The sequence below is a fragment of the Astyanax mexicanus genome, chromosome 12 (genome assembly GCF_023375975.1).
Source record: "Astyanax mexicanus isolate ESR-SI-001 chromosome 12, AstMex3_surface, whole genome shotgun sequence".
NCBI lineage: Eukaryota > Metazoa > Chordata > Actinopteri > Characiformes > Acestrorhamphidae > Astyanax > Astyanax mexicanus.
Window position 1 is genome coordinate 33,383,114 of NC_064419.1, and position 27,660 is coordinate 33,410,773.

The 27,660-nt window shown below is 40.0% G+C and overlaps 1 protein-coding gene across 1 annotated transcript in view; it reads left to right on the top strand.

The window, feature by feature from the left end:
* lrrc75ba (leucine rich repeat containing 75Ba) overlaps positions 1-27,660 on the top strand; it is a 50,309-nt gene continuing 22,649 nt past the window's right edge. The window contains exons 1-3 of the mRNA XM_007247144.4: positions 1-636; positions 13,023-13,151; positions 18,047-18,159. Coding sequence (XP_007247206.3) covers positions 361-636; positions 13,023-13,151; positions 18,047-18,159 — 518 coding nt within the window. The 5' untranslated portion in view covers positions 1-360. The remainder of the gene's footprint in view (positions 637-13,022; positions 13,152-18,046; positions 18,160-27,660) is intronic.

Sequence of the window (27,660 nt, forward strand, 5' to 3'; positions counted from 1 at the left end):
AGAGTCGTTTACTGAATGTCAGCTCAGCTGATGCTGCGAGCAGCACCACACGGAGCTTCATACATTTACAAACATTAGGATGGTGTTTTACCTCAGTAATGTAAGTTTAGGGTCCTCGGGTTTGTTTTAAGGCTAATTTTGTTGTATTTTTATTGCGGGTGAGAGAGAAAGCGATGTAAATAACGCGGTGAGTAAGGTTAGGTTATCTGGGCAAGTTGAATGTGTGAGTGAGGAGAGGAGGGAGAGGCGCTGGTCTGGGCGTTATCTCCTCAGCGAGGTGCCGCTGAGTGTTGGGCTGTTTGGTGGGGAAATTGAATAAAAGGCGTTTTATGTGGAAATAGTGTGGGAGAATATGCGAACATGGGTTCCAGACTGAGCCGCCAAAGCAGTCTGGACAACGACGGGTTCTCGGCGAAGCGCCGGAGGCACCTGGACAGCACCGGGGAGCGGGAGCGGAGCGGCAGCCGAGGCAGCGGCGACTTCATGCTGCTCAGACCGGACAGACTCTCAGGGATGCTCCGCCGGAGCGACCCGAGTCCCTACGCAAGGAGGGTGGCGTGGATCCGGGAGATCCAGCAGCTTCTGCGGCAGAAGAAGAGCGAGGAGGCTACGGACGTGCTGAGGAGGCTGAGGAAGGTAAAGGGGGGTTAGGCTTCCTTTTGCTTTTGCATATTCTGTTGTTTGTATTTGTTGTTTTGCTTCATTTTAGTGCGTTTAAATGGTTGTTGATGATACCAAGGGACTAGCATCCCATGCACTACTATATGTAACCTACTGTAGCTATAGACAAAATCATTTGGACACTTGCTTATTCATTTTTTATTCCAAAATAAGGTAAGGTAGTAAAAGGAGTTTTGATTTTGATTTTGTTTGGAGTAACTGTCTCTACTCTCCAGGGAAGTTTTTTTACTAGATTTTGGATCATCAGGAGATTGGATGATCATCATCTGTTTCCCACCAAAACAACTCATCCTAAAAGTGTTGGATGGAGCACCCCCATCATTCCACAGAACACTGTTCCATGGTTTCACAGTTTCATACCCATAGCCTATCTATACCTGCCATTAGCATGGCAGACTGCCGATAGGTTCATGTTATTCTGCTCCAGAATGAGAGAGAGTCCTATTCTATTGGCTGTACTTCCCTGCAAGGACTAGACAAGCTGTGTTCATTTGTGTGTATTAAAAGTAATTGAAAGCACTCACTACAAGGGTTGTTCACAAACGTATATTTAAACAATGTATGTTTCACATGTATACTTATTTTACACATCACACTGTATTAAACACATGCATCCCTTTCTGCGTTTTGCATTCTGCACCACTAGTATGCCTTGTTGTTGTGTTTCTTGTCTGTGTGGCTGTGAATGTTTCCCAGGCTGCACCAGCAGGAGTGGCACGGAGCAGGCTTTCCACGTATGTGTTCTGCCTAGCGTGCCGTTCCTCTCCGAGGTGCTGCAGTGTGTCACCTTGTTTAGGGGAACATTTCAGTGCACCTGATTCTTCCACAGACTGGACAGACTGACAGGCAGTGAAGTTGATGTGACAGACAAAGGAGTACAGAGCACTTAACATACACAAATGACACAAGGGGAGCAGGTCAGGAGGCCAGTGTGTGCAGTGTTTGTGTACATAAGTGTGTGTGTTTGCATGTGCATGGGCTATGTGCATGTGTGTACATGTGGAAATGGAAATAGCTCTTCTCAGTTTCAATTAAGCAGCTCTCTGTGAGAAAGAACAAATGTCAGAGATTATCTTTTGCTTTTTTAAAAGTTACTTGACCCATGTTCTACATTTTCCCCATTTATACAGTATAAAATTTGTAGGGTATGGTTTAACAAATTGTATGTAACTGTTTTTATTGTTAAATTTTTTCATTTTAATTTTTGTACCTTTAAATGAGATCCATTGTTTCTGTTACATACTAGCGCAGCAAAATTTTGCTGCTTTAGAATTTTATAAATCTCACGAAATTACACAGTGTTTTTATCTTACAAGAAGAATATATACAGCGGAGTGTGTAGACTTGACACCCAACCCTGTCTTCCCATCAATACACACTCGACCAGAGGAAGAGATCAATTTGTAAGCAAGGGGAAGAAAGATGAGACATAGGTAGATTAAACTAGATTAAAGTAGATTAAAGTTAGATAGGTTTAACAGTTTAAAAAAACACATCTAGAATGTAATGTATAGAATGCAACATGATGCACAATAAAATGTAGCACACAGGATGCACCACACCAGGTCCCAAAATTAAAGGCATGTAATTGTCACTGTGTTTGAACACACACAGGTGATTTGTGACTCCAAGCACTGATTGATTTTTGAGCATACCACAATATGACATGCAGCATTTTGAAAGCAGTACATTAAAATAAAGCTATATTGAGAGCATAGAAAGCCACAATAGACACCGTGTGATGTTGTAACACAATGAAAGGCAGCTAGTTTTTCGGTAAACAAACAAATGCCAAGGCTGATACCAAGTATAAATAGTGATTCTGAATGCTGCATTCATTTCATTTTTTCTAGTACAATCGGGTGTTTTTTTGTCAGCATTCACCAAACAGTTGATAATGTAAACAAACTTGCGCTTTCTGTGCTTCATCACAGAGTATTTGTTTGGAAAACCATTTTCAGTTTCGCTCTGAAACATATCTGTGTAACTTGTGCATAAATGGGGGAGGTACACTTTTGTAGGTTGAATAGGCAGATATAGAGTATGTATTCATGATTAAAAGTTCTTCAGGATTTGTACCCTTTAATCCAGTTCAAATTCTAAAAAGTAAAAGTAAAAAAAAAACATTTTTCAGTTAATGGGCCTGCAATATTGATATTGAAGTATTGATTATTGATTTAATATATTCGGTGGATCAGCCAAAATATGTTTGTTTACAAAAGAAGAACGCTGGACCTAGACTGTCACAAATTTCATCCCTGTAGTGTAAACATACACCCTCAAAAACGTAATTAGCTTCAAAGGTCTGTGTTAACAACATTATCAGTAACCAGCATGGATTTAGCATGGACTTATTTACACATTTAATTAAAACTACATTATAATCCTCAAAACGCCCCACCTTTGTAGTTTGTTATTCCACTCTCAGTCTGGGCCGCACTGCGTTGCGAGATACCTTCGTTGTGCTGAGGTGAAAGTGGTTCTGGTTACTCCAGCATTCAGCTCTGTGGAGTGTACATTCCTGTTTATCTGTTTACCAAACTAATGAAGATCTAGATGAGTTTTAAAAGACAGGTTTAGAGACAAATGTTTTTAGGGTGTGTGCTTACATGTAGATCCAGTTTGTCAGCAGCATTAGGCTAGCATCTGTTACGGTAAACTGAAGCACCATCAGGTACCAAACATGTGCTGTCTGACTGACTGAATCAGTGCCCAGTGATCAATCATTTTAGTTAGATTTTTCATTAAAGCATCACAGCATTATCATGCAGACATACAGAAGCAGAAGGAACACCAGCCACATACATATTAGTAAGTGGAAAGGTAATGAATGTGACTTGATGTCATTGTTGTCGTGGTGCCACAGGTGATTTAACACCAGACAGAACGTTCTCCAAGCTTGCTACGCTGGCTGTCCTCCTCCTACTGTGTCTCAGTGACTCATTTTGAGGGTTGCTCACGCCGCAATTGCATCCAGAAAGCTGCAACTGAGCTTTCAGTCTGACACATCGCATCTCTGTCGCTCGCAGCGTAAGCTCTCACTGCTGGCTTTCTGCTCGTCACGTGGCATTGGCACAGAAAGTGAGCCATACCAGTCCAAGCTGGAAAATGCATTTCCGCAAGACACCAGCCTGGCGTCTCTTTCTACAGAAAACAGAATAGACAGTGTAGTTGACCTCTTAAGGCTCCGCCCACAAAAAAGTTTCTTTATAGTTGCCTTGGTAGCTCGCCTGGTTCAGCCCTCAGTGTATGTCACAATACCTACAATCATATGCACCCTATAGCTGTACTGTAGCACCAAAACAATGTATATCACAATACCTTCATTTACAGCGTTATTAATATATATTTACCCCAATTCGAGACTAGCTCCGCTTCAGCGTAGATCGCAATGCCTACATTTACAGTTTTATTAATATATATTTACCCTAATGAGAGACTGATGGTCTGCCTCAGTGTACAGTACAACATAATAATGACCCCAAACACACCTCAAAGATGACAGCTGCCTAGCACAAGAAGTTAAAGGAAAAGGTGATGTACTGGCCAAGCATCTTAAGACCTAAACCCATCTTTGGGGCATCCCCTAATGAGAGACTGTATCCCCACCTCAGTGTATATAACAATACCATAATTTAGGTATATATACCTTGCTTTCTAATAAACCTGACAAAGACAACAGGGACAAAAAAGCAGAAACAGTTCTTAGACCATCTTCTCACCCTTGAGTATAAGTTGGACAGTAAATGCATCAGCTGCTATGCTTGGTATTAAACCATAAAATGCTGCTAATTTTACAGCATATTTCCTTGCAGTTTCATGCAATTAATTATAACCTAAGGCAAAAGAACTCCCAGTCTGCTTAGCTGCTTAGCACTTCATTGGGTTAAGGAAAGGACATTAATTTCCAATTGCACTGGAACACAAGCCGCTGCGGTGTTTTTCCCCAGAGTCACTTTGTGTTTTCATCCTGAGCCTTCATCATCTTCGCTTTGCGCTTATTATCATCAGTCACAATGGTAATACATTTCTGACCTCACAAGACTTTGATTTGGTGCCATGTCTTTGCCCATGATTCAACCCAAAACACTCCTGCCTGTATGCTGCTGTTCCTCTGGATGTTTCCAAAACAGCTCCTTTTAAAATACCTTTGAAGGTGGATTCTGTGGTATTTGGCACCAAGACGTTCCAGCAGATCTTGTAAGTTTGGCACCTTTCACAGGTAAACAGTGCACATGCACTTGGGTTTCCATCATGCCAAGCCACCCTCTTCCATTGCTCTGAGGTTGGTTTCTGACACTTGTGTGTCTATTGTAGGAGATGGTGGACAGTCATCAGCATGGGCATGCTGAACCTTCTGCAGATATGCAGTCCTATACACAGTTGGATAACTATCATGTGGCACAAGGAGACACAGTTGACCAAACATCTGGGCATAATGATATGACCCTTGTCAAAGTGGCTTGTTCACGTTTCACGAAAGTAAATATAGAGGGAGAATTCTGTGTTCCAGTGTGTATATCTGTGCAGTTTAAAGCTGCTTTAACACTGAATGCTGAAACGCTGTGCTTCCACAGTGTGTTTAATAAGACATGCAGCACAGGTCTACACGTAGTGAACGGAGTTGCGCTGCTGCAAGCAGTGAACACTGCACAAAGCGCGCATGTAAACAGCATGGAACAGACACAGTGTTCGTTCATAGCTGTGGTAATTAGCGTTATCTGGTTTATATATCAGATTAAACTGCGCCTCATCAGCAGTTTATCTATATTAAAAGGAGTATATTTGGTAGCTGGGTCGGATTAAGACCGGATCACGTTCTCAGCACAAGCAAACCAGAGGTGTGAAAACAGTAATCGCACTCGGGTGGGGATCAAAACAACCGGACCAGAAGAGGTGGTCTTGGTCTGGTTGTTTTGATCTCCACCCAAGTGCGATTACTGTTTTCACACCTGCTTAATCAAACTGCACTAAGGGTACAAATGAACTGTAGTCTGTTTTAACCAGACCAAATAGTGCTGGTGTGAAAATGCCCCTATGATGCCCATTTCTCCACATCGAACTTGTTGACTAAAAAATGAGAACTGATTGTACAAATACTGTCTACCAGATATCCTACGCCAGAGGTCACTACTGGGCGGACCGCAAACGTTGTCCAATGCGGACCCAAACCTACTGAGAAGGGTTTAATTGTATACGTGCTTTGCGGTGCAGTAAACTCACAGACCAATCAGGTGTGGGGTAAGAACACCAAACGCTCTCTTCAGTCAATCAGATCTGTGCAGACACGGTAAAGAAAAAAAAAAAAATCACACCACTCCTCACGCCGGATCGAACCCTTGTTGTCAGGGTCGAGGTCCCGCTGCTCCAGCTGTTGTATTGGGACGCGGCCGTGAAAAAACGCCTTTATAAGGAGATAGGGAGCCCGAGAACGAGCGGAAAAACAAGAACAGGCGAAAACTAAAGTCACGCCGAGCGCGACCGAGAGAGAGACAGGCGAGGAATGTACATGAAATCTGGCCAGAGAGGCATTTATTATTATTATTATTATTATTATTATTATTATTATTATTATTATATATTTTTTCATCATTCAGTTCAAACAACCTTACAGGATATAGCACTTAATTATAACACAAGTTAACAAATGGTCCAGACCTTGGCCTGTTGAAATTTTCTCTAACTGGACCATACTGAATTCTAATTAAATACCCCTGTCCTACGCCTTCAGATAAAGCACTGTTTCAGATTTAAGTCTGACTAACTGAAGACACATTTAAATTCTGATTGTAAATGCAGTGCTAATCAGGATACAGTCCAGATAAGAATCATATAAAATGACCAGGTGTAAACTGGGTCAGAGATATGTGTGTATTTGAATATTATTATAGTTGATGAACAGCAGTCAGCAGGCAGTGCAGATGAAAAGCTGCCTTCAGATGTGTTTCTCACACTCCTACCAATCACAGCAGCTCTCACATACTCTGTTTTTTATCCTCTTATTCTTCTTTCTCTCTTTTCCCTTTCTATTTCTCTCTCTCTTGCAGATTCAGTTTGCTGGCTAATTCCATTCCTTCCTTTTTCTCTCACTCTCTCTTTTTACAGTCTATCTTTCTGCTCTTGTTTGGTCATTTCCATCTCCTCTCTTTCTTGTTCTCTCTCTCTCACTTTCTCTCTCTTCTCATCCACACACACAGAGCTGCAGTTAATTACTTTGAGGATTTGACAGCTCATGGCAGAGAGCAGTGTGTGTAATCAACCTACAGCGACGCTGCGGCGGGCCCGCTCTGAGACCGCCGTGTCACTGGAGACCCGTTCCAGCAATGTGCTCTGTGCGTGTGTGTGTGTGTGTGTGTGTGTGTGTGTGTGTGTTTTGTCACATTCCAGGGTCAATTACGTGAACGTCAAACCTTTATTAAGATTGACTTGTGGGCAGTAGAACACTATTACAAGCTAAAGTTTTAGGACACTTATTCATTTATTAAAAAGAGTTAATCCTGCTTTTGTTGGAGTAACTGTCTCTACTGTCCATGGATGGCAATTTACAAGGTTTTAGAGCATTGCTGGTCAGGATGTTGGATGATCACACAACCCCAACTCATCAACTCACCCCAAAAGTACTGGATGGAGCACCATTATTCCAGAGAGAAATCTCAAGGCTGACATTAGTTACAGTCCCAGCGGTGCCCAAAAACAGAAAGAAAATTAAGAAAAGGAAGTCCAGCACAGAAAGCAGCGGCAGCAAGAAATGAAACGTCTGACGAGGATGAGGTACCTGAGACAGCTAGGTTGTCAGAGTCAATATTACAGTATACAAAAGAATCCATTTGATCAGGGCCCCTGAGAAAAAACATTGCTTGGGGCACCAGGACTTCCAAACCTGCCCCTGCATGCTGTGTGTGTGTGTGTGTGTATTTCCACATCTGTGTCAGAAATGGGTTCAGCAAAGTAGCTCAATGACTTCATTACAATGACGTATCCATGAACATGCAGACGCGCAGTGCATCAGCACAGAAGCAAATTCAAAGGGGTACCATGTTTAGAATTGCCGTCAGCAAATTAACGCAACTGGAGCGAGACTGAGTGTCCGGCAGTGACAGCACTGGAAGAGAAGCGAAGGTCATTTTGGAATCTAGAGAGTGACTCGCTATAGCATCTGAAGTGGGGAGTACACGGTTGCTTAAGTACTCAGTTAACCATTCCAGTGTTTAAATACCAAAATCACTAATCTCTGAAGTGCTGTGCCAGGGCACCAGTTACAAACTGCACACGTCTCTGAGGCTGTGCGTCATCACATATATAAGCTGTTTTTTCTCTTTGAGGAAACATGAATCACCATAATCTAAAGCTGCCGCCACCTTACTCTGTGGTAAACAAAACTGTTCCAGCTCTGACAAGTTTTAAAAGAACAAAGTTATTGAACCTAAGCTTCCTGAGTGCTACTAAAATGATGTCTTGCAAATTTGACACTTTTTTGACTGCACAGATGATATTATATTACAGTGTTGCATTTAATATTTCAAAAATATTTTTTTTATATTTATTGTTATTATTATTTTTTTAACATTTCTAATTATCACAAGAACTGATACTTCAATTCCAAGTTAATTCCAAAAATCTTGGTGAAAAAATGGGATGATACTAGGTCTCTGTTATAAAAACTACAACAAACTACAGTTTTTCTATGTTAAAACTACAACAGCTAGTATGATATATGACGTTAGTTAGTACGGACAGTATAGATACGCTATCTAAATATATAGATATATAAAATATTGATATATCAAAGTTTTGTAATAATACTGTGTCGATTTTTTAAAAACACAGTATCTACTGTTCTTTGTTTTATTTTATTTTATTTTTTTATCATGGTATTACAGGTTCAGTGGTATTACTACCACACTTCTGTTATCCTGACATCCCTAATTTATATGGTTTATTTAAGTACTTAAGAACAATCTGAATCATCCACTGAATAACAGTCTGCAGTAAACTATGTTTGGTTGTCTATTAGTTTTGCTAAAACTAAAAAGTGGTGATTTTTGTGCTGTGTCAGAATGACTGGAAAATAAAACGAAAAGAGGGTAAATGTGGCTTGAATATTACTATTAAAGTAATAGAACAGCTGATAAAGGCAATTTGACCTGACTGTGTTCTCCACCACACCTTCTACTTTATGTGAACCTTTATTCTTTCTATTCTGTTTAATTAAAACCTCTTTAACTCTCAGACCTGTTAAGTTTATTCTCAAAGTCTTGGAGTGAGAAATGGATGCCTGGTCCTAATATTTTTTCACATTATCAGTCTGATCTGATTTTTTGCATATTTTCAAAAAGGGTGGGTCTATAGATCACATATACACCTGAATCCTGGCTATGCAATCATTACAAGAATTAGAATTTACATTCAAATCAGAATTTGTGTGTTTGGTGCTTTACTTTAATTCGTCTCACATTATCAGTGACCAGCTGATCAAATCATCTTCTTTACTGCTCTTTAGATCTCAAAATGATTCTCCTCCCAACGCAGTACACTACGGCGGTTGTGTCAGTAGGGGCTTATGTACCAAAAAAGAGCATTGTATGCCTAATAAAGGGTTGTTTTGGATTCAGTCTGTGTGTACTGAGCTCTGCCAGACTTATTTTGCTCTGTTTGGGTGTAGTTTCATGAATCATAGAACAGCACTAGGGAGCAGGGAGCTGTTTGGGATTCAGGCGTTTTTGGATGTTCGTGAGGCATGTGGTTAATCCATGTGATGTTTAATGATTTTGACGTGCAGATAGAACTTGGTGCACCCCAGTGACAGAATAAAAGCAGGGCGAGTGCACTGTCTTCTCAAAAGTGAAGCCACCACGAGTCTAGTGCCTCTGCTGGCTGGTTGCAGTATGATGTATATCTTTTAATGACAAAACAGGCAGTATCCATTTCATTTTCTCCTCTCCTCTTTCCATAACTATTGTTGGATTCCAACAGATAGTTTTTCTTGTACTAATATTGACCCAGCTTTCTTTGCCCTTAGAAATCCCATAGTAGCTTTTAACCCTTGTGTGGTGTTCATATTTTTGTTACTCGTTTACTTTGTTATTTGTATTTAATTCAGCAAAATTAAGCAATTTTACATTAAAATGCTTTACACATGCTTGCTTTACCTACATTGCAAGCAATATAAACAGCTTACATGGTTAATATTTGCCCTTTACCTTTCTTATGTTACATTTCTTTCAAAAAGTGCTACACTTTTTTTATTAGTTTTTTAATAAAATATAAAATAAAACGAATTTAACTCAAGATATGAGTAGAAAATTTGTTTAGTTTCACATTTACAAATGAAACAATGTTTATTAGCCAAACATACTGTATGTAATATAAATGGGGGGGGGGGGGGGTGTACAGTATGTGTGTATCGAAAATGTGTGTTGATATATGTTTTTCACAAAAAATGAGCCAATGCCAATGAGTTTGAGTTAGAAAAAATATTTTTTTAGTATCATTTGATGAAAAATGAAAACGGGTCCCACAGACCCGAACACCACACAAGGGTTAAAACATTCTATTACCGTATATTGAAAGAAAGTAGGAAGCTAGGGATGTTACTGGGAGCTAGTAGTGATTGACATTGAGTTTTAAGCTAAGCAAGTTAATCCAGTATTATTGATTATATATATATTAGTGATCACACTCTGTACAAAGCTGTTTGCATTTTTTATGTTAAGACTGATTATGAATCTTAAAATGTGGCCAATGTGATTCAATTAATTGTTATACAGTTGGCTAATGTTAGTGTAGTTAGATATGTTGGACCTGGTAGTAATTTTACTCAGTCTCAGCCAGCACTCTAGGCAAATGTATAATTGGGCATCCAGGATAAAAATCCCCCTTGCTTTCTGGTCATTCACACTGCAGTGTAAACTCAATGAAGGCGGTCTGAGATCCTGGGTCTGGAAAAAAGGTGTGGGTCTTCCTAAATAAGTTGGCCCGTCTCTGCCTCAGGCCTCCACTGCACAGACTCAGTTTATTTAAACAGTCATTGGTTCAACCAAGACCCCTGAAAATCTATGATTATCTTTACTAATTTTGATCTCAATATAGAAATATATATTTCTTATATTTCAAATATGAAACATATTTCAACTAGGGGTGTGCCATATCATATCGTGCACAATAATATCGCCAACATTTTAAATATCATTAACAATATTATGCCATGTCACCCACCCCTGATTATCACACTAGAGTACTACAATTGTTTGCTGTTTTTAGTAAAAGAAAAAAATCACACTGTTCTCATTTCCCTTCTACTAAAGACAGATCATTTATTTTACTTAATCCTGAATAATTTGAGATATTTGGAGTGCATTATTAGTATCATGACATCATAATAATAATGCAATGCAATAATAACATTTTATTAAACTTTTGTTGTAGTAGTACATTCTTGAAATATTTTTTTAATTTTTTGTGTTTTGCCATATTGTCAAGAGTATCGTTATCACGAAAATACCATAAAATATTGTGATGTTATTCTAATTTCAACATAAACATTTATATTATAAAAAAATTTGCTCATTCATTCACTAATTGCATTTGAGTAATAAAGAGCGGTGACGCTTGTAATGTAAATCTGGACATTTCCGAGGTTTGACAATTTTTAAATATTATTTTGAATATTTCTCACTGTGCACAAATTTCTTTTGAAATGGCCCTACATTTCACTCAATGCGATGTTATTTCCAGGCTGTAGAGCTTTTGTACCAGTAGCCTTGTAAAGGCACTGTATCCTCCAGCTGTCGGATGTCCACACTTTCAGCCTGGTGGAAGCTCTACCATCCTGACAGTGTCAGCTGGGTGTCCAGGCTCTCCTGCAGCAGCTGAACTGTGCTGATCTGTGTCCATTAAGGCAGATGGAGGTCACAGGGACATCACAGCCCAGAGCATTTTCAGTCAGCAGCTTTTCATTACCGCTGAGTTAAAGGGGTCAGTGTGACTAATAGAGCCTACGGTGTACCTCAGCTCCTTTACGTTTGTTTTCAAAACAGTCTTGTATTGGAATCAGCTTATATGTGTACTTGGCTCTGTTTGTCAGCTCTTTCTGGACTTTCTGGAATGCACACAGATGTGTAGTGATCTTCCATTTTCTGAAGTACGGAAATGTGCAGTGAGCTATTTCAAGGTCTCAGTTGAATGAATGCTCTTTCCCAGTCAGGATCTTATGGAACCATTGGCAGACTAAGAACGAGGCCTTAAGTTCAGACCAGAGTGTAGACAGTATGAACTGCAAATATGCCCACACATCCAACCAAATCAAGAAAAAAAGAGGAAGACAGAAGGTAAGAATGGGGGATTGAAAGACTAGATATAATAGGGAGAAAGCTGGGTATCCCAAGAAAGAAAGAGGGGAGAAACAGAAAGATTGAAAAGGGAGAGAGATGGGCACATCAAGAAAAATAGAAGACAGAAGGCCAGAATGTGGAAAGAGATGGGTACACCCACAATGAGACAAAATGTTAGAATGGAGAGAGAGAGAGACAGAAAGATAGAATAGAATTGGTAAACCAAAAAGGGGTACGGGTAGAAAGAGAGAAATGGGGAGTGAATGGGAAGACCAAGAAAAAGGGGAGAGACAGAATGAGAAGAGATGGCTACACCAAGAAAGAAATGGGAGGGACACAGAAGGAGAAAAACAGAGAGAAAGAGGTACACTGAGAAAGAAAGGGTAGAGAGACAGAGGCAAATAATGGGGAGAAAGATACAGACATCAAGAAATAATAGGGATGCATGCAGAAATAAAGAACAGAGAGAGAGGTAATTTGGATAGAGGGGAGAAAATGTAAAAAACAGGAAGCAAATGGTGTATTCAGTGCCTTCGAGAGATTGAGGGAGGGAGAGAGAGCATTTGGGACTGTGAGGTGGATCTGTGTGGGCGTCCTGTCCCCAGTGTAGCACAGTTAGCCTGCAGCTAAGCACATTAAAGCTCACACACTCCAGCAGAAGTGAGTGCAAAGACCTGTACCAGAAATCGCCGACTGTAACGGATAAAATCATCGGGCCTGAATATTAATAACGCTGAGGAACTCCTTCTACAGCCCAGTCTCCCTCACTCCATCACTCTACTCTTACACGAATATCACTCCATCACTGTATTTCTACAGATAGAACACTCCCAGTTCTATACACACATAACTCTACTTCTACAGATGCATTAAAACACTTTATATCCCATACAGTTTAAGTTTAAATAATGTCTTTTCTTTTAAAGGGGTTATTTGTTCTGAACTGACTGATAAACAAAAATGTTGAACACTGATGTAAAACACACTGTGTGTTTTTATGTTTGTTCGTAGGACCTGGGGTTAGAGGGAACGTCCCTGAACGATATCCTCTACAAGAACGCTGCTTTCCTAAACCTGGTGGACCCCATTTCTCACGAGCTGCTCCTGAGCCTCGCCAAAGACATGCAGTGTCCTAAGAAGGTACGGCTGAGTGTGGATGTGAATGAGTCTGTTTGAATTGGGATACTGATTGTGTACTCTTGTTTGATCTCTAGGCTTTCCAGGATACACAGAGCTGGTGTGCATTTAAGATTTGCTATACTCACTGACAAAAAGGATATAACCCAGATTGGAGCAAAACTCAGCATTTTATGTTATGTGTCAAACAGATACGTAAATGATTACAAGTGTGGTCTGATTAGACACTGGGTCTTTCCAAAATAATGCATAAAAGGTTGTCCCCTGCTGCCATATGGAAAGAAAACACAGAGGCTACTTTGGGGTAGTGTACCTCATGGTGAGAGATGGTTAATATGCCACTACAACACACGTTTAACCGATTTTAAACAATATGTGCAGGACATCCTACGGCCGCATGTAATGTATTGGTTTACAACTGCCATTTTTCAGCAGGATAATGCTTGCCCACACACAGCAAGGGTTTCCCAGAAAAAGCTCTGTCGCCTTGCAAATTTTCTTGGCATTTATGACTGCTTTGGTCATATATAAGTTTGCAGGATCTACAGTCCTAGCTGCAACATCTGTGGGCCGATGTGTATGCCTCCAAATGCCCTTGTTCATCCTGTTTCTTAAATTGTATCAAGGCTCACTAACATATATCATCATTACAATCACACAAATTAAGTTTTGTTTGATTTCGACAACTATTCTCTTCTTCTTGGTGCATTACTTTTTGGTCAGTGTTTAAATGAATTAAAATGCCAGAATGATTGTATACAAGTGCAAAGTGTAAAATATTTACCTTAGCACAGCTGAAACCAGAAAATGACATTGTACTTCTTGTAAGTCTCCACGTTCATAAAACATAGAGTGTGTTTACGTCTGGGGTTAACATTTTTTTTGTGTTTGGATTATGGCTGCACGATATTGAAAAAAGCTGACTTTGCAATAATTTGTTGTTTGAGTTAATTAAAACCTGCAAAAAAAGTTCAGTATTTGATATGCAGCCTTCGGCCTAAAGTTTCATTTTGTTCATTTTTGGTTTCAGACACACACAAAAAAAAAAAATTCAGTGCATATCTATGAAAAAAACAGGAATGTTTAACACAATTCAAAAGAATGTCATGATATTAATATTGAATGGAAAATAGTAATAAAATAGATATTCGGTGATTAATAGAAAATGAGAATAGTGCAAATTTCCTTTGGTATCAAGCATGTTGTAGCATGATGTGTTATGTGAGTTCTTTATTTTATGACATTGCACATGTTGTGATGTGACTAATTAATGCACATGTCCACATAGTGATGAAGATGCTAAAACCATATACAGTATTGCGATATATTGTCCATAGTTTGGATTATGTTTTAAATTTTACTAGGCCGCATTAAAAGCCAGGGGCAGGGGCTCCGAATGGTCCAGCATGTACACACACTCAGGCAACCTTCCATATTTACCAGTAAATGAGGGAACATTTACAGAGTCTGTTCCTTTGTGGTTTAAACCGTCCTGCTTGCATTTGCTGATAAAGCTGTTGTGGGAATGTAAGAACCACCTATTGTTCCACTGCATTGTAGAACCTCCACTATTACTTTAAACTGCTCACAGTTTCCCAGAGCAGGACAGTTTTAATGAGAAACCATTGTTTGCAGGAAGAAAAATGGAAACTAAGCATGCATTGATGACCTTTTTTCCTGTGGGAACTTTTGAAAATGGGAAATTGGGCCGTATTTGGTCATGCTAGGGACTTATTTTGTGTTAAATTATATCCAGATACTTTCCACAAATAAAACCCATGTTAATACCAGGTAAAAACAGGCTTATAGAAGTGGGTTGCAACAGGTAGCTCTTTATTTTATTTTATTTTGTTAGTTATTAAAGCAACATACATCTAACTTATTTTAACTTGCTCCCACTGTAGTTTTCACAAGATTTAATCTAGAAAATTTATTGAAGCTTCCAGAAGCATTCAGCTCTTCCTGTTTTTAAAGATTTCGTGTCTGTGATCACATTATTTTAATCTTCTTAATGTCAGCTCCGTTTCCCACAGAGGCCGTGTCTGATAAGAACAGATGAATAAACGGAGCTGTAGATACGGATCAGTGAGACTGGAGCGAGAGCAGGCGCGGATTTCTCGTCTCCCCACTGTCCGAACCCAGCGTGAGATCCGATCTGATTAAGAGCAGCAGAGATTATTATTCAGTGTGTGAATGGGCCGGGGGTGTTCAGTAAGACCTCTTGAAGGCTGTGTCTCATGGTGATTCTTTGTGGAAAGCTTTGGCTGGGAAGCAGATCCTCAGATCTACTAGGATTAGGTACTGGGGTTAGTTAATGACTGGCTGACGCAGACACTGCAGTCCTGCAAGATTATCTGTACTGGTGGAGAGACTGAGAGAGAGAGAGAGTTCTGTGTGTTGCTCGCTTCACCACTTTAGAAAACCAAGCCTTAAAAAAAAGAATGGCAACATTGTAAAATTGACAGCAAGTCATTTTTTATATGCGTTTCTCTGAAAACAATGTATTTTCTTGTGTTTGCAGTGTGCAGTACATAGTTTGGTAGTTTTTCACTATGAAATAGCATAGAAATACCTGGCTCAAGGAGAGATGTTTAAAGGTGTTCTTCCACTGAAATCCACTTTTTCTTGTTCTTTGTGAAATACAGTAGGTCTCTCTGAGTTGTATAAGCATGCTGCACATAAAAACTCTTCCTCAACCTCCGTTGTCTGCGGTAGCTAGTAAAAGAAAATATTCAGAAAAACGAGTCGATCAGGAAAAATACCATGTCTACGCCATCCCATGAATTAGTATTCATGGCCTCGCCCACCTTGGCTCATGAACGCCCCTAGGCAGAGCTAAAGGCAAGCAGCCAGGCACATCTAATCAGACAGGAGCTAACAGTGCTAGGAACAGCATGGCAGTTTGTTCCTGTGTTATTTGTGCAAATAACACATCAGTGTTATATGCTCTGCCCAGTAATCCAGAGCTAAGGAATAAATGGATAGAATTTGTCTATGAAACACCACCAGTGACGTACATTTGAGATAGGTAGGTGTATTTTTTATAACAGTTCTGTTTACTACCCACCAATCTGATTGTAGTATATGCTGCTGAAACAGGAAGTCTAGTGCATCCAAAATTTGTTAGCATTTTTAATATAACTTATTGTGATAATCGCTTTTAGAAAAATGTGTTTTGGGGAAGGGGGGTATTGCACTATAGGCTCCTGTGGCACAGCCTAAGCTTTTGTCCTTAATGGCATTTTTTCCTCTTACATTACTTTTACTTTTATACTTTACTATAAGTAGTTTTGAATCCTTTATTTTTAAACTTTTACTTAAGTAAAGAAGCTTGAGTTGATACTTCAGCTTCTACAGATGTATTTTAAATCCTATTATCCATACTTCTACCTGAATGATAAATAAATAAAAAAATTCACACCTTTGCAGAACACTGTGGATTGAGGAATCTTAAATGCAGATAAAACTGCACTCGGGCTAAAACCTCACAACTTGTATATGGGCATTTCCAGATGATTTTAACTGAGCTATCACTTTAAGCCTCCTCCACCTCTTAGTTCTGAGAATTGTTCACTTACAGACAGTTGGATTGACTCATCTTGTTGTTTCCCAGTCTGTGGCTGTTCACTGTCTGCATGAGTTTGTTGTTTGTGTGTGTGCGTGTGTGTGTGTGTGTGTGTGTGTGTGTGTGTGTTTGTGTGTGTGGTTATATTTGGCTGCCAGAGCCGTGACAGTGTGACGATGTTCTGGTTCACAGCTTGCTCCCGGCCGCCTCCTCCCTAGCCCCCACGGGCAACTGAGCGTTCACTCTCCCAGCCTGAACAAAAGCTGAAGATCCAGCCCCCTGTTCAGGATTACAGACTGGATTTGTGTTCTCATCCTCGCAAAAGGATTATGATTGTTTACCTCAGTTGAATATCAGCGTACCAAATTGAGAAATCAAAGTTCAGTAGACACTAACTGAATATTAAAATACAAAGATTGTTTTTCGCAGTCGATGCTTTGGACGGGGAAAAATTGGGCAGCATGATGACTTGTGACATTTTGACCAATGTCAAATCATTATGTCAAGAATACTGGGTCTCCCAACCAGCTTTAAGGCCTGCGGGGGGGTCTTGGAAGGCAGTAATAAGAACATACTGATATTGGTTCAAGGAGGGACAGACTATTGACCAGCAACTGAAACTTATCATTACCAGAAGGTGAAATGGCAAGCCCGTTCAGGTGGAACCAACAGAAGTTCTACTGCGACACAAGAACCCATGTATACTACCGAATACATTTATAGAGGAGGAACCTGTCACAACACATATAGTGCTTTTTCACCCATGTGGAACCACCACTGTTCTGGTTCGAGAAACTAATTTTAAACTGGATCACTACGTTTCCACCAACAAAAGTAGGTTCCAGAACCAGGAACATTGGTTTGCAGCGGGAACTGAAGAATATTAGGTTCTTCAGTGTGAACCGTAAATGCTTTTGTTCACTGTCGCTATGCTAAGTACTCTGTTGATGATGTATGATGTAACGTTTTGACGGTTCCACTAAAAACCTTAGAAACAGGGTCTGGTTTGCTAAAAAAAAGCACCACGGTTCTTATAAGCTCGAACAGACTGGTTTAAAAATCAGCGTTCTTTTGATGGAAAGTACTAATAGTGTGGCCCCCTCTGCTTTATATGTTGCTGTCCATACTAAACCATTTACAACTACAGCCTGTTTTGATTTAACTGTTTTTGGGAGTTACAAAAAAAACAGCACTTTGACATACAGTATTATCCTCTCATTAAGTCTACAAAAGTTTGCCCCACCCCTTCTTTCTGAAGTTATAAGGATTTATGTTGCCATTATGTTGTGAATCATTTTTAAGTAAAGGCTCGCTTTCTTGTTCTCTTTGCTAGGATTCGGACTTGCTGAAGTCATCAGATAAGATCTGCAGGCAGCTGATCTACCACCTGACGCCGCACTCTAAGTGGCTGAGACAGAGCATGAGCCGGAGAAAAGCTCAGGCCTGGTAAGCAAACTGATAATCACTCAACAACCTACAGCCTGTTTATGACCCAGCAATCCACAGCCTAAAAGGGCTATACACTCAAAGATATATACAGCTCTGGAAAAAATAAGAGACCACTTCAGTTTCTGAATCGATTTATAGGTATATGTTTGAGTAAAATGAACATGAACATTGTTTTTTTCTATAAACTACGGACAACATTTCTCCCAAATTCCAAATAAAAATATTTTCATTTAAAGCATTTGTTTGCAGAACATAAGAAATGTCTGAAATAATAAAATAGATGCAGAGCTTTCAGACCTCAAATAATGCAAAGAAACCAAGTTCATATTTATAAAGTTTTAAGAGTTTTTAATCACAGTTTTCATGCATCTTGGCATATTCTCCTCCACCAGTCTTACACACTGCTTTTGGATAAATTTATGCCACTCCAGATGAAATAATTCAAGCAGTTCAGCTTGGTTTGATGGCTTGTGATCATCCATCTTCCTCTTGATTACATTCCAGAGGTTTTCAGTTTGGTAAAATCAGAGAAGCTCATAATTTTTAAGTGGTCTCTTATTTTTTCCAGAGCTGTATATTATACTACAAACATACTGCAGTACTACAATTCTTTTTTGTTCTGTGCACTACTCAGTTACTGCTGTGATACACACTGCACATCTAATAGTAGACTATAACATATACTATTGTACTACAAACATACTAAACATTTATTAAGTAATTTGTACTACACAATGACACATTACACATTATGTACACACTGGTGTACGACATACTACACAGGTATACAGTTTACAATAATACTGTATTCTTTTCTACTGTAGATTACCTGCAGTGCCACATGTCTATTCTAGTATGATATTTTAAATGGATTACTAGACATGTAGGACTGCAATCTAATATTGTATTGTATTCTAGTAGTGTATTCTATTCTAGTATATATATATATATATATATATATATATATATATATATATATATATATATATATATACTAACTGAAGTACTACACGTTTATTCTAGTACTATATACTAACTGGAATACTACATACTTAAAACAATACTGCACACTTTACTGGACTACTGCACACCTTGTAGTCCATACTACTTGGTGTACTACACACCTATTTTAGTACATTACTTACTGAAATACTGCCCACCCAGTACTGTATACTTAGTTGTTGCTATATCATCATGTCTTTTTCTCACTACTTAACTTTAATGTAGTTTCTTTCTCGTGCTTCTGCGAACTCCACAGTTACAATCCACATCTACATGTTTTTAATTTCTTGTTTTATTAATTATTCATTACAGATTGGTTTCATAAATCATGCTGGTGAAACAGTGCAGTAATGTCTGACAGTACGGTTGTAGATAAATGTAAGGAATTAGAGGTCATTAAGCCAGACTCTGCGGCACCATTAATCACATTACATTAAACTGAAGAGAGAGTAACTGAAACGTGATGTGAATTAGGCTGATTTTCCATCAGCTCTGTACGAGAGACTAAAACTCCTCGTCCTGCTGATGAAAACACGCATGAGAAATCTGGAAGGAGGTGTTTAATGCGGCGCGGGTCTCTCGTTGCTGTCATATTAACTGTCTGGCTGTATTTTACATCATATGAGCATATAGAGGCCAATATGGGTTTCAATTTCTTTGCCAGTCCACTGCCACCTGCTGCTGTCGGTCATGGTTCCTAAAGCAAGTTCCTCAAGCGGTATTGGTGATTGTATTTGATTTTAGATTTTATTTTTGACATTTCCGTCAAGTCTTCTCCATTCAACATGTCAGAATCACATTAAGATAAGTGGATGGAGACCTGCTTAGTGTTCCTGGCGGCTCCAGTGTCTGATGGAGTACTATGGGTGCTGCAGGGCCTCTGGAGCAGGACCTGCTGAGTGCATTTGTTCAGACAAAACCGCAGATCTGGCACCAGAGTGCTGTTAAAGAGACAGCCCTGATCAATATCGGTGTGTGGGTGTGTGTGTATGTGTGTGTGTCAGGGCGCAATATCTCATATATCTGAATTCTGACATTTAAAATCTTTCATTTAAAAAACAATCACAAGTGGTGAAGTAACACAGAGCAGAGAACCAGAATACAGTCTACCTTTATACCAACTGCAGACCTCATTACCTAAGTAGAAAGAGAGATTTTAAAAGGCTTAGTTTAAGATTTAGTTAATCCCATCTGCCCCCACAATCTAGAACCTCACAATTCTACCAATGCTAGGAAAAGGAATAGTAGCATGGTCTTTCTAAACTGCTGCTAATGCAACACCACTGGAGCTCAACATGCTTGGAGGAGAACACTAACTGCTAATTCTGTTATGTCAGCAAACATAATATAAAACCCATGCTGGCTGGAATCATCAACAATGAGGGATGGAGGAGAGGGTGGACCATCTGGCTCACTCAGATAGAGTGCAGTTACATCTAAAACATACTCAACCCAAATACCAAGGCCTGGACAAACGCCCAATCCTGCTGTACAAACCTAATGTGTGTTCTTACTTTAGTGTGTCTGTTCAAACACTCAGTAGATGACAGAGGACAAATCATTTTTATTTCTAACTTTTATCCCATTTTCTCCGCAATTTACAAGGCCAATTACCCAACACACTCATTAGGACTCCCCCTATCACTAGTGATGCCCCAAAACCAGGAGGGTGAAGACTAGCACATGCCTCCTCCGACACATGTGAAATCAAGCACCGCCTCTTTTCAAACTGCTGTGGATGCAGCATTGCCGAGTAGCATCACCGCTCGGTTGAAAGCCCAGTGACACGGTTCCGATACATTAGCTCACAGACGCCTTGTGCTGATCGACATCACCCTTCGCGGTGATGTGGGGAGAGAGCGCCATCTACCCACCCAGAGAGAGAGAGCAAGGCCAGTTGTGCTCTCAGGGCTCCAGTAGCCAATGGCAAGCTACATGAACAGGATTCAAACCAGCGATCTTCTGATCATAGTGGCAGCGATGTATTACATTTTTGAATGCAGCTACGCATGATACCCAGTTTGCGAAGTGTAGATGAGCATAGATGTCTGGGTTCACATCCATGCGTGAAGTATATTTCAAGCTTAACTGACGGATGGCAGTGGCATCACTACAGAACAAACCTGTGACCTCCTGATGACAGAGCCTGCACAGTGAAATGAAAATAGTTGATAGATTCTCACAGGGTTAACTTTTTTTTTAACAGCAGTCACTGGATGTGTTAAATGTTGAGGCACATGAAATATCGGCCTCTTACCGATGTTGACGCTTGGGTTTACAACCTGTTAAGAATTTTTTTATCTACAAAGTACAGTATATCTAGATTTCAATTTAACAACATCTTTTTCCATTAAAACTCAAACCTTTAAATCTCAGCCGTCTGATCAGTGAAGTTAAATATGAAGCTGACAGCCTGAACTGCACTGTGATAAAACTGGTTACAGCGAGTCAGAGGGAGTGAAGTCGAGCGGCTGGCGTTGGAGAGACAGAAAGCTGAAATTGCCAAAATGGCCCTGTGAGACTGTTCAGTTCCTTCAGCCCTGCCGGCTGTTCCTCTTCTACAGAAAGCAGAACACAATCTGTAGTGATGCTCAGAGAGAAGATGGGAAATATATGGAGAAAAGAAAAAGCACATTTATGTATACATACACTATATGTCCAATTGTTTGTGGACACCCCTTCTAAATGAATGCATTTATCAGCATAAAATTTCAACCATGGCTGACACACATGTTCAGATGCACACACACAACTTGTCTGTTACCCTCTATAGAAATATTGTCTGAGCAGATAATCATGAAATTGAAGGGTTCTGGTACAGGAAGAAGTATGACAGCATCATAAGACAAGTTTCCCAGAGTCAACAGCTTGTGTGATAGGTGGCTCAACACTGGATCAAGTGTCAAAAATGTGTTCCATCACCCAGGTTTTTGCACATTTTGAAAATGTTAGAATATTACTAAAGTCAAATTGTGAAAAACAAAATGACATACTGTTTCATTAGTTTTATTCATATTGCTTGGCATACTGCATATATACAACAGTTAAACTATTGTTACACTTATAGTATACCTTTTTTAAAAAAAATTACCACTACTTTTAACTCTGCACAAGTGTCCAGCTTGTATAAATCAGTGGTAATTATTTTAGTAATTGACACAGGTGGCAGGTAACTGGAAATGATGAGCTCTCTGAATGGTCCAACACTGTGTGCCAAACTAAAATAGTAGTATCCTATCGACTAGCATGTGTAGTAAAACCACTCCAGATGATCCAGAATGCAGCAGCACGTCTGGTCTTCAACCAACCAAAACAGGCACATGTCACCCCGCTGCTCATTGAGCTCCACTGGCTACCAGTTGCTGCTCGTATCAAATTCAAAGTGATGACAGAACAGCTCCTTCCTACCTGCACACCTGAAGACACTAACTACTTCTAACCTCATTTCCTTCTTTGTTTTTGTGCAGAACTTTTGCAAAACATTTGGATGAAACCCAACTTTATTGTCAGATATGAAAAGAAATCTTGTAGCTAACAGGTGTGGCATTAAGAAAGTCATTGCCAAGATGTTAAAATTTGAAAAAAAAGGCATGCTTGGGCCATGCAGCCCTGATGGGGGAACACTGAAAAAACAAGGATGTTGTTTTTTTACCTGTAGTGTAGATCAGGGCTTTTCTAATTGTGGGTTGCAGACTTTGGAGGGGTCACTAGACTGGAAAATGTGTCAGAGTAAAAAATGTAATAATTAATTAACAAATATTACCAGGCACATAAACAGTAAAGAGCCATGTACATGAACGCCCCCTTTTGCAGGGTTTACGTTATGCTGCTGCAACCTAGACAGTCTGATTAGCCTTGCTGCTAATGCTAGTAAAAACTTTCATTAACACTTGTAGGCAAGTATGCATATAGTCACGTCTGCAATGCAGCCCATTGTCTATGCCACATGTGTCAAACACAAGGCCCGCGAGAGCTTGTAAAATCTTAGTGTCTATAATAAATAGGTCAGAAGCGTTCTTTGACCAAAAAATACATTTCCCACAATGCTTGTCGATTGTATTACCCGCAAAGTTACGGCTTACTGCCACTACACGGCAGTGTAGTCATTGATGTGGAAACCCTGCCGGAGGGAAGGTGTAACTTCGCGGGTGGAATTGAGACATGTTTATCCCATAATATCCAGAAAAAGAAAAGTTGATGCAGACGGACGGCTGTGCTTCAAGGCGAAAGACCGGTATGCATTTTGTGTTACTGACGAAAATAAACGCTTTTTAGAAGAGATATAAATTATGTGTAAATATTTATAAGACAATAGCTGATAAAATCTGTTTTAATGAGGTTAATAAACATCACTGTGACATCGCTAGTCGCAGTTTCGCCTCAGCAAAGGACGAGGAGGTGAATCACTTATCTAACCAGCCTTTACTGATTTCTTCAACAGTCTAACCTTGCAGCCGTGGTGTGTCCACTAAACTCCGTAGTTATAAACATCCTGAGGTTAGCAGCGCGCTAACTGACCTGTTTATAATGTAATCCGAGCAGTGACTCCGGGATGGCTGCTCTAAACTGCTGCTGTTAGCTGCTTGGGCTGAAATATGAACTGTAGAGAGCTGTATTATCCGGTTAGTGGGGTTATTTTATTTCATACACAGAAGAACTTAAAATTTTAAAAACGCTCCAGACTGGCTCAGCTGAGTCCTGTAGCCCGTGGCTGGGCTGTAGCTCTGACTCAGTAAAGACTGTGGGCTTGTGCTGCTGCAGCTCCCACTAGTGGTTGGATGAGGAAATGCTAAATCTGTCACAGCTCACAATTTTTGATTTTATATTTATTAAGCCTCTTTTCAGTATCAAACGTTTTGATCAAAGTTAATATAACTTGTATTTTATGTCATTTCTATTCACTTGTATAGTTTGGTTCTTGATTGATGGAGTTTTTGGATTTCATAACAGGATTTATGTTAATAGAGCAACAAGCAAACATTTTTTCCATGCAACTGTAATATTTGATTGAATAAATAATATATTGAGAGTTATTTAACATTAAGGAGTAATTACATTCATTTACATATATTACATTTGGTTACATTTTCTTATATTTATAAGTTACATCTGGCCCTCGGAGGACAGCCAATATGCCAATGTGGCCCTCGGCCAAAATGAGTTTGACACCCCTGGTCTATGCAGTGCATAGACAATCATCAAGTATATCTGTAGCCTAAGAAGCATGTATGCGTATATGACTGAAAGCGCAATTTAGGGGTTTCTAATAAAGTGGCCAGTGAGTGGATGCAGAAGGTAGCTCTTTCAAGTTCAAGTTCTCTTTACAGTAATCTCACACCTTTTCATTCTCACCGCTTTCCTGTTCATTCTGTTACGTCTCCTATCAGTGTAATCAAGCTCCTTTCACATGGAAATGAGAACGACAGTCACACAGAGAATCATTCACAGATCTGAGTGTGTGTGTCTGTTCGCTATTCTGATAAAATTTGGATTAGTGTGCAGAGCTCATTTTGGGATTTGGCTAGGGTGGATGAAGCCTGGACTTAAATCATATTTTGAAATCATATTATTGCATTATGCTCCGACAGTGCTTGTGTGTGTACCACAGCGGGGTAGTAAGAGCACACAATATGGTCTTACACAACACAACAAAATAGACAGGAAGAAAAGAGAAATATAGGGTACGACCAGAAAAGATGTGAAGAGAGAAAAATTACCTACTGCATTTAGGCCTAGAGTAACCTGAAAAGGGAAAAGGAGTAGTGCTGGGAAATCAAAGTATCATGACTGACCTCTGACCCCAGATTCAGTCAGTCAAGCCAAGATAAGTGTGCATCGTTAGTTCGTTTAGCTGCCACGAGACATGTCAAAAGTCATGGGACCCAAAAATTGTTTTAGATATGTTGCATTTCAGTATACACACACATACAGTATGCATGTACACACATTGAGATCCAGTAACAAAAACATTGGTTGGTATTTAGGGTAAAACCAATAATGTAAGGGCGCCGAGTGGTCCAGCGGTCTAAAGCGCGGCCACTATGAGCAGGAGGTCGCAGGTTCGAACCCCTGCTCATGCAGCTTTGCCATCAAGCTGCCGGCGCTCAGAGGGAGCAAAATTGGCCCTGCTCCCTCTGGGTGGGTAGATGGCGCTCTCTCCCCACATCACTCCTATGGTGATGTCTGCAGCACAGGGCGTCTGTGAGCTGATGTACCGGAGCCGAGCTGCTGTGCTTTCCTCCAAGTGCGCTGGCTGCTCGAAAAGAAGCGGTGGCTGGCTTCACATGTATGGGAGGAAGCATGTATTAGTCTTCACCCTCCTGGTGTGTTGGGGCATCCCTAGTGATAGAGGGAGTCCTAATGAGTGGGTTGGGAAATTGGCCATGTAAATTGGGGAGAAAATGGGAAAAATTAGAAAAAAAACCCCAAAAAAAACAATAATGTATTTACTTAATTCAGTTTCTGACACTTAACATTAATTAATGTCGTGCAACTTTAATGCTACTCACTGCTATTTCATTCAAGGTATTTTCAAAATACGTTGAGTAAACATCTACTAGGTAAGCAGCCCCTCTGAGTACGGCGTGTTTTGAGGTTTGGTTTGCAGGTGGCTTTGCAGCTGGAAGGTGAGAGGAAGGTACGATTTTGAGCCTCACACTCATCAAAGGTGTGAAAGAATCCTCTCAGGTGGAAAACAGCCATCGTCATGCCAACGTCTTCACACCAATCTCTGTTATCTCCTCTCTGCTCTCTAGTATCTGTACCATATATTGGCGGGCTTTCTCATTCGCTTTTACCGGATGAGCGATTTTTAACCCTGTTCCTGTTTCATGCAGCCAAGACAGCACTTGTTCAACAATGAGACAAAGCATATGTTTGTGTACCACTGCGTAGCACCAAGCAGCTCCCTCTACATGACATCTGAAGATGGTATCTGTGGTACAGCCATCAAGACGTTCCAGCAGATCCATTAAGTCCTGTAGTTTGTAAGGTGGAGGTGGATTAGATGGTACAAACTCAGATTGGGCCATATCTTACATTGCTCATTGCTATTTTACACCCTGCCAAGAGTCTGATTTAATGTCAGTGGAAAAAACACAATGGCCCACCATGAAGATCTAATCTGGAGAGAGAACTAACGTCAGCAGAGGGCTAGCTAACATTAGCAACGAGCTAGCTAGTTACTAACAATAAAACTAAGATTAGCGGAGGGCTAGCTAACATTAGCTGCAAACTAGCTAGTTACCGAGGAAAGAACTAAGGTTAGCAGAAAGTTAGCTAACATTAGCAGCGGGTCAAAATGGGCACTCAGTGAGTTAAATTTATCTTTACTTTCGTCATAGTGGAACTTCTGTTGATTCCACCCGGATGGGATATGGGTTGGTGGTCTTTCCTTTTTCTGGTTGCTATTGGTTATATGTTCATACCAGTGTGTGTTGACCAAAAGCCCCCACAAGCAAGCATTTCTTGGGGGAACTTAGTGATCTGGACCTTCATCAAACCCATCAGACTCAGACTATTGATGAACAGTTTGTGTTGGTCATACTCTAGTCCTTCATCATTGCTCACAGGACGCTGCCAGCAGGACACTGACAACAAGCTGAAAACTGCATTTCTAATTCAGAGTTAAAGGCCGACCCTCCGTAATCAGACAGAGGTGTTTAATTCTGACTGTCTCTCAGTCCTCAGGCTACTCTTTTATTCAGCACTGATTGGCTTCTGCAGGATATGCATACAGACAGACACACACACACATCCTGTAAAGTGTGTGTAAGAGTGTGTCTAAAGGTTCAGAACCTAGGCAGGTTCTGAACCCTTATGAGCATGTGTGTGTGTGTGTTAGCAACCGTTCCCACGGCAATGAGGAAAGAGAGAACGTTTCTCATCATTTTTAATGTGTTATTCTGACCAGTGGCTAAATAATAATAATAACTACACTAAAAAACATCTCAGCCACTCAGCCTTAGGTCACCTTGAAGGTTATCCTGAAGAATGGTGTGTAATGAGCAATCTAAAGATGGTCTAATTTAAGCCTCTGTCTTGTGCTGGTCTGTCTAGATTTGATAGTTACTTAAAGCATCAGTCCTTAATACCTTAATACTTTTTATTTAAAATTGCAGTAGTATTGTTCCTGAGTGGGAAGAGGGCAGATAAGAGGGCAGATATATCATCGTTTTTTCATTCATTTTAAAATGTCTAGCCGTTTTTTATATAAAAAAAAGGCTCCAGTGTTTCTGTATAACCCTGCTTTAGTTCACTGGATTAGTGGTCTTGGAAGAAAGACAGGATTTCGACTCTTGCTCATGAATATTTATACATGCAAACATATCGTCTCTGATTGGCTAACAACAAAGAGAACGCTACCACAATCAATTTTGCAGATCTAAAATACAAATGACAAAATGTTTTCAGAGATACAGACTTCCATGTAACAATATAGCACCGAGTGCTAGGTAAACTTAACCCTCAAACTTTGCTTAACCTCAGACTCTCAGC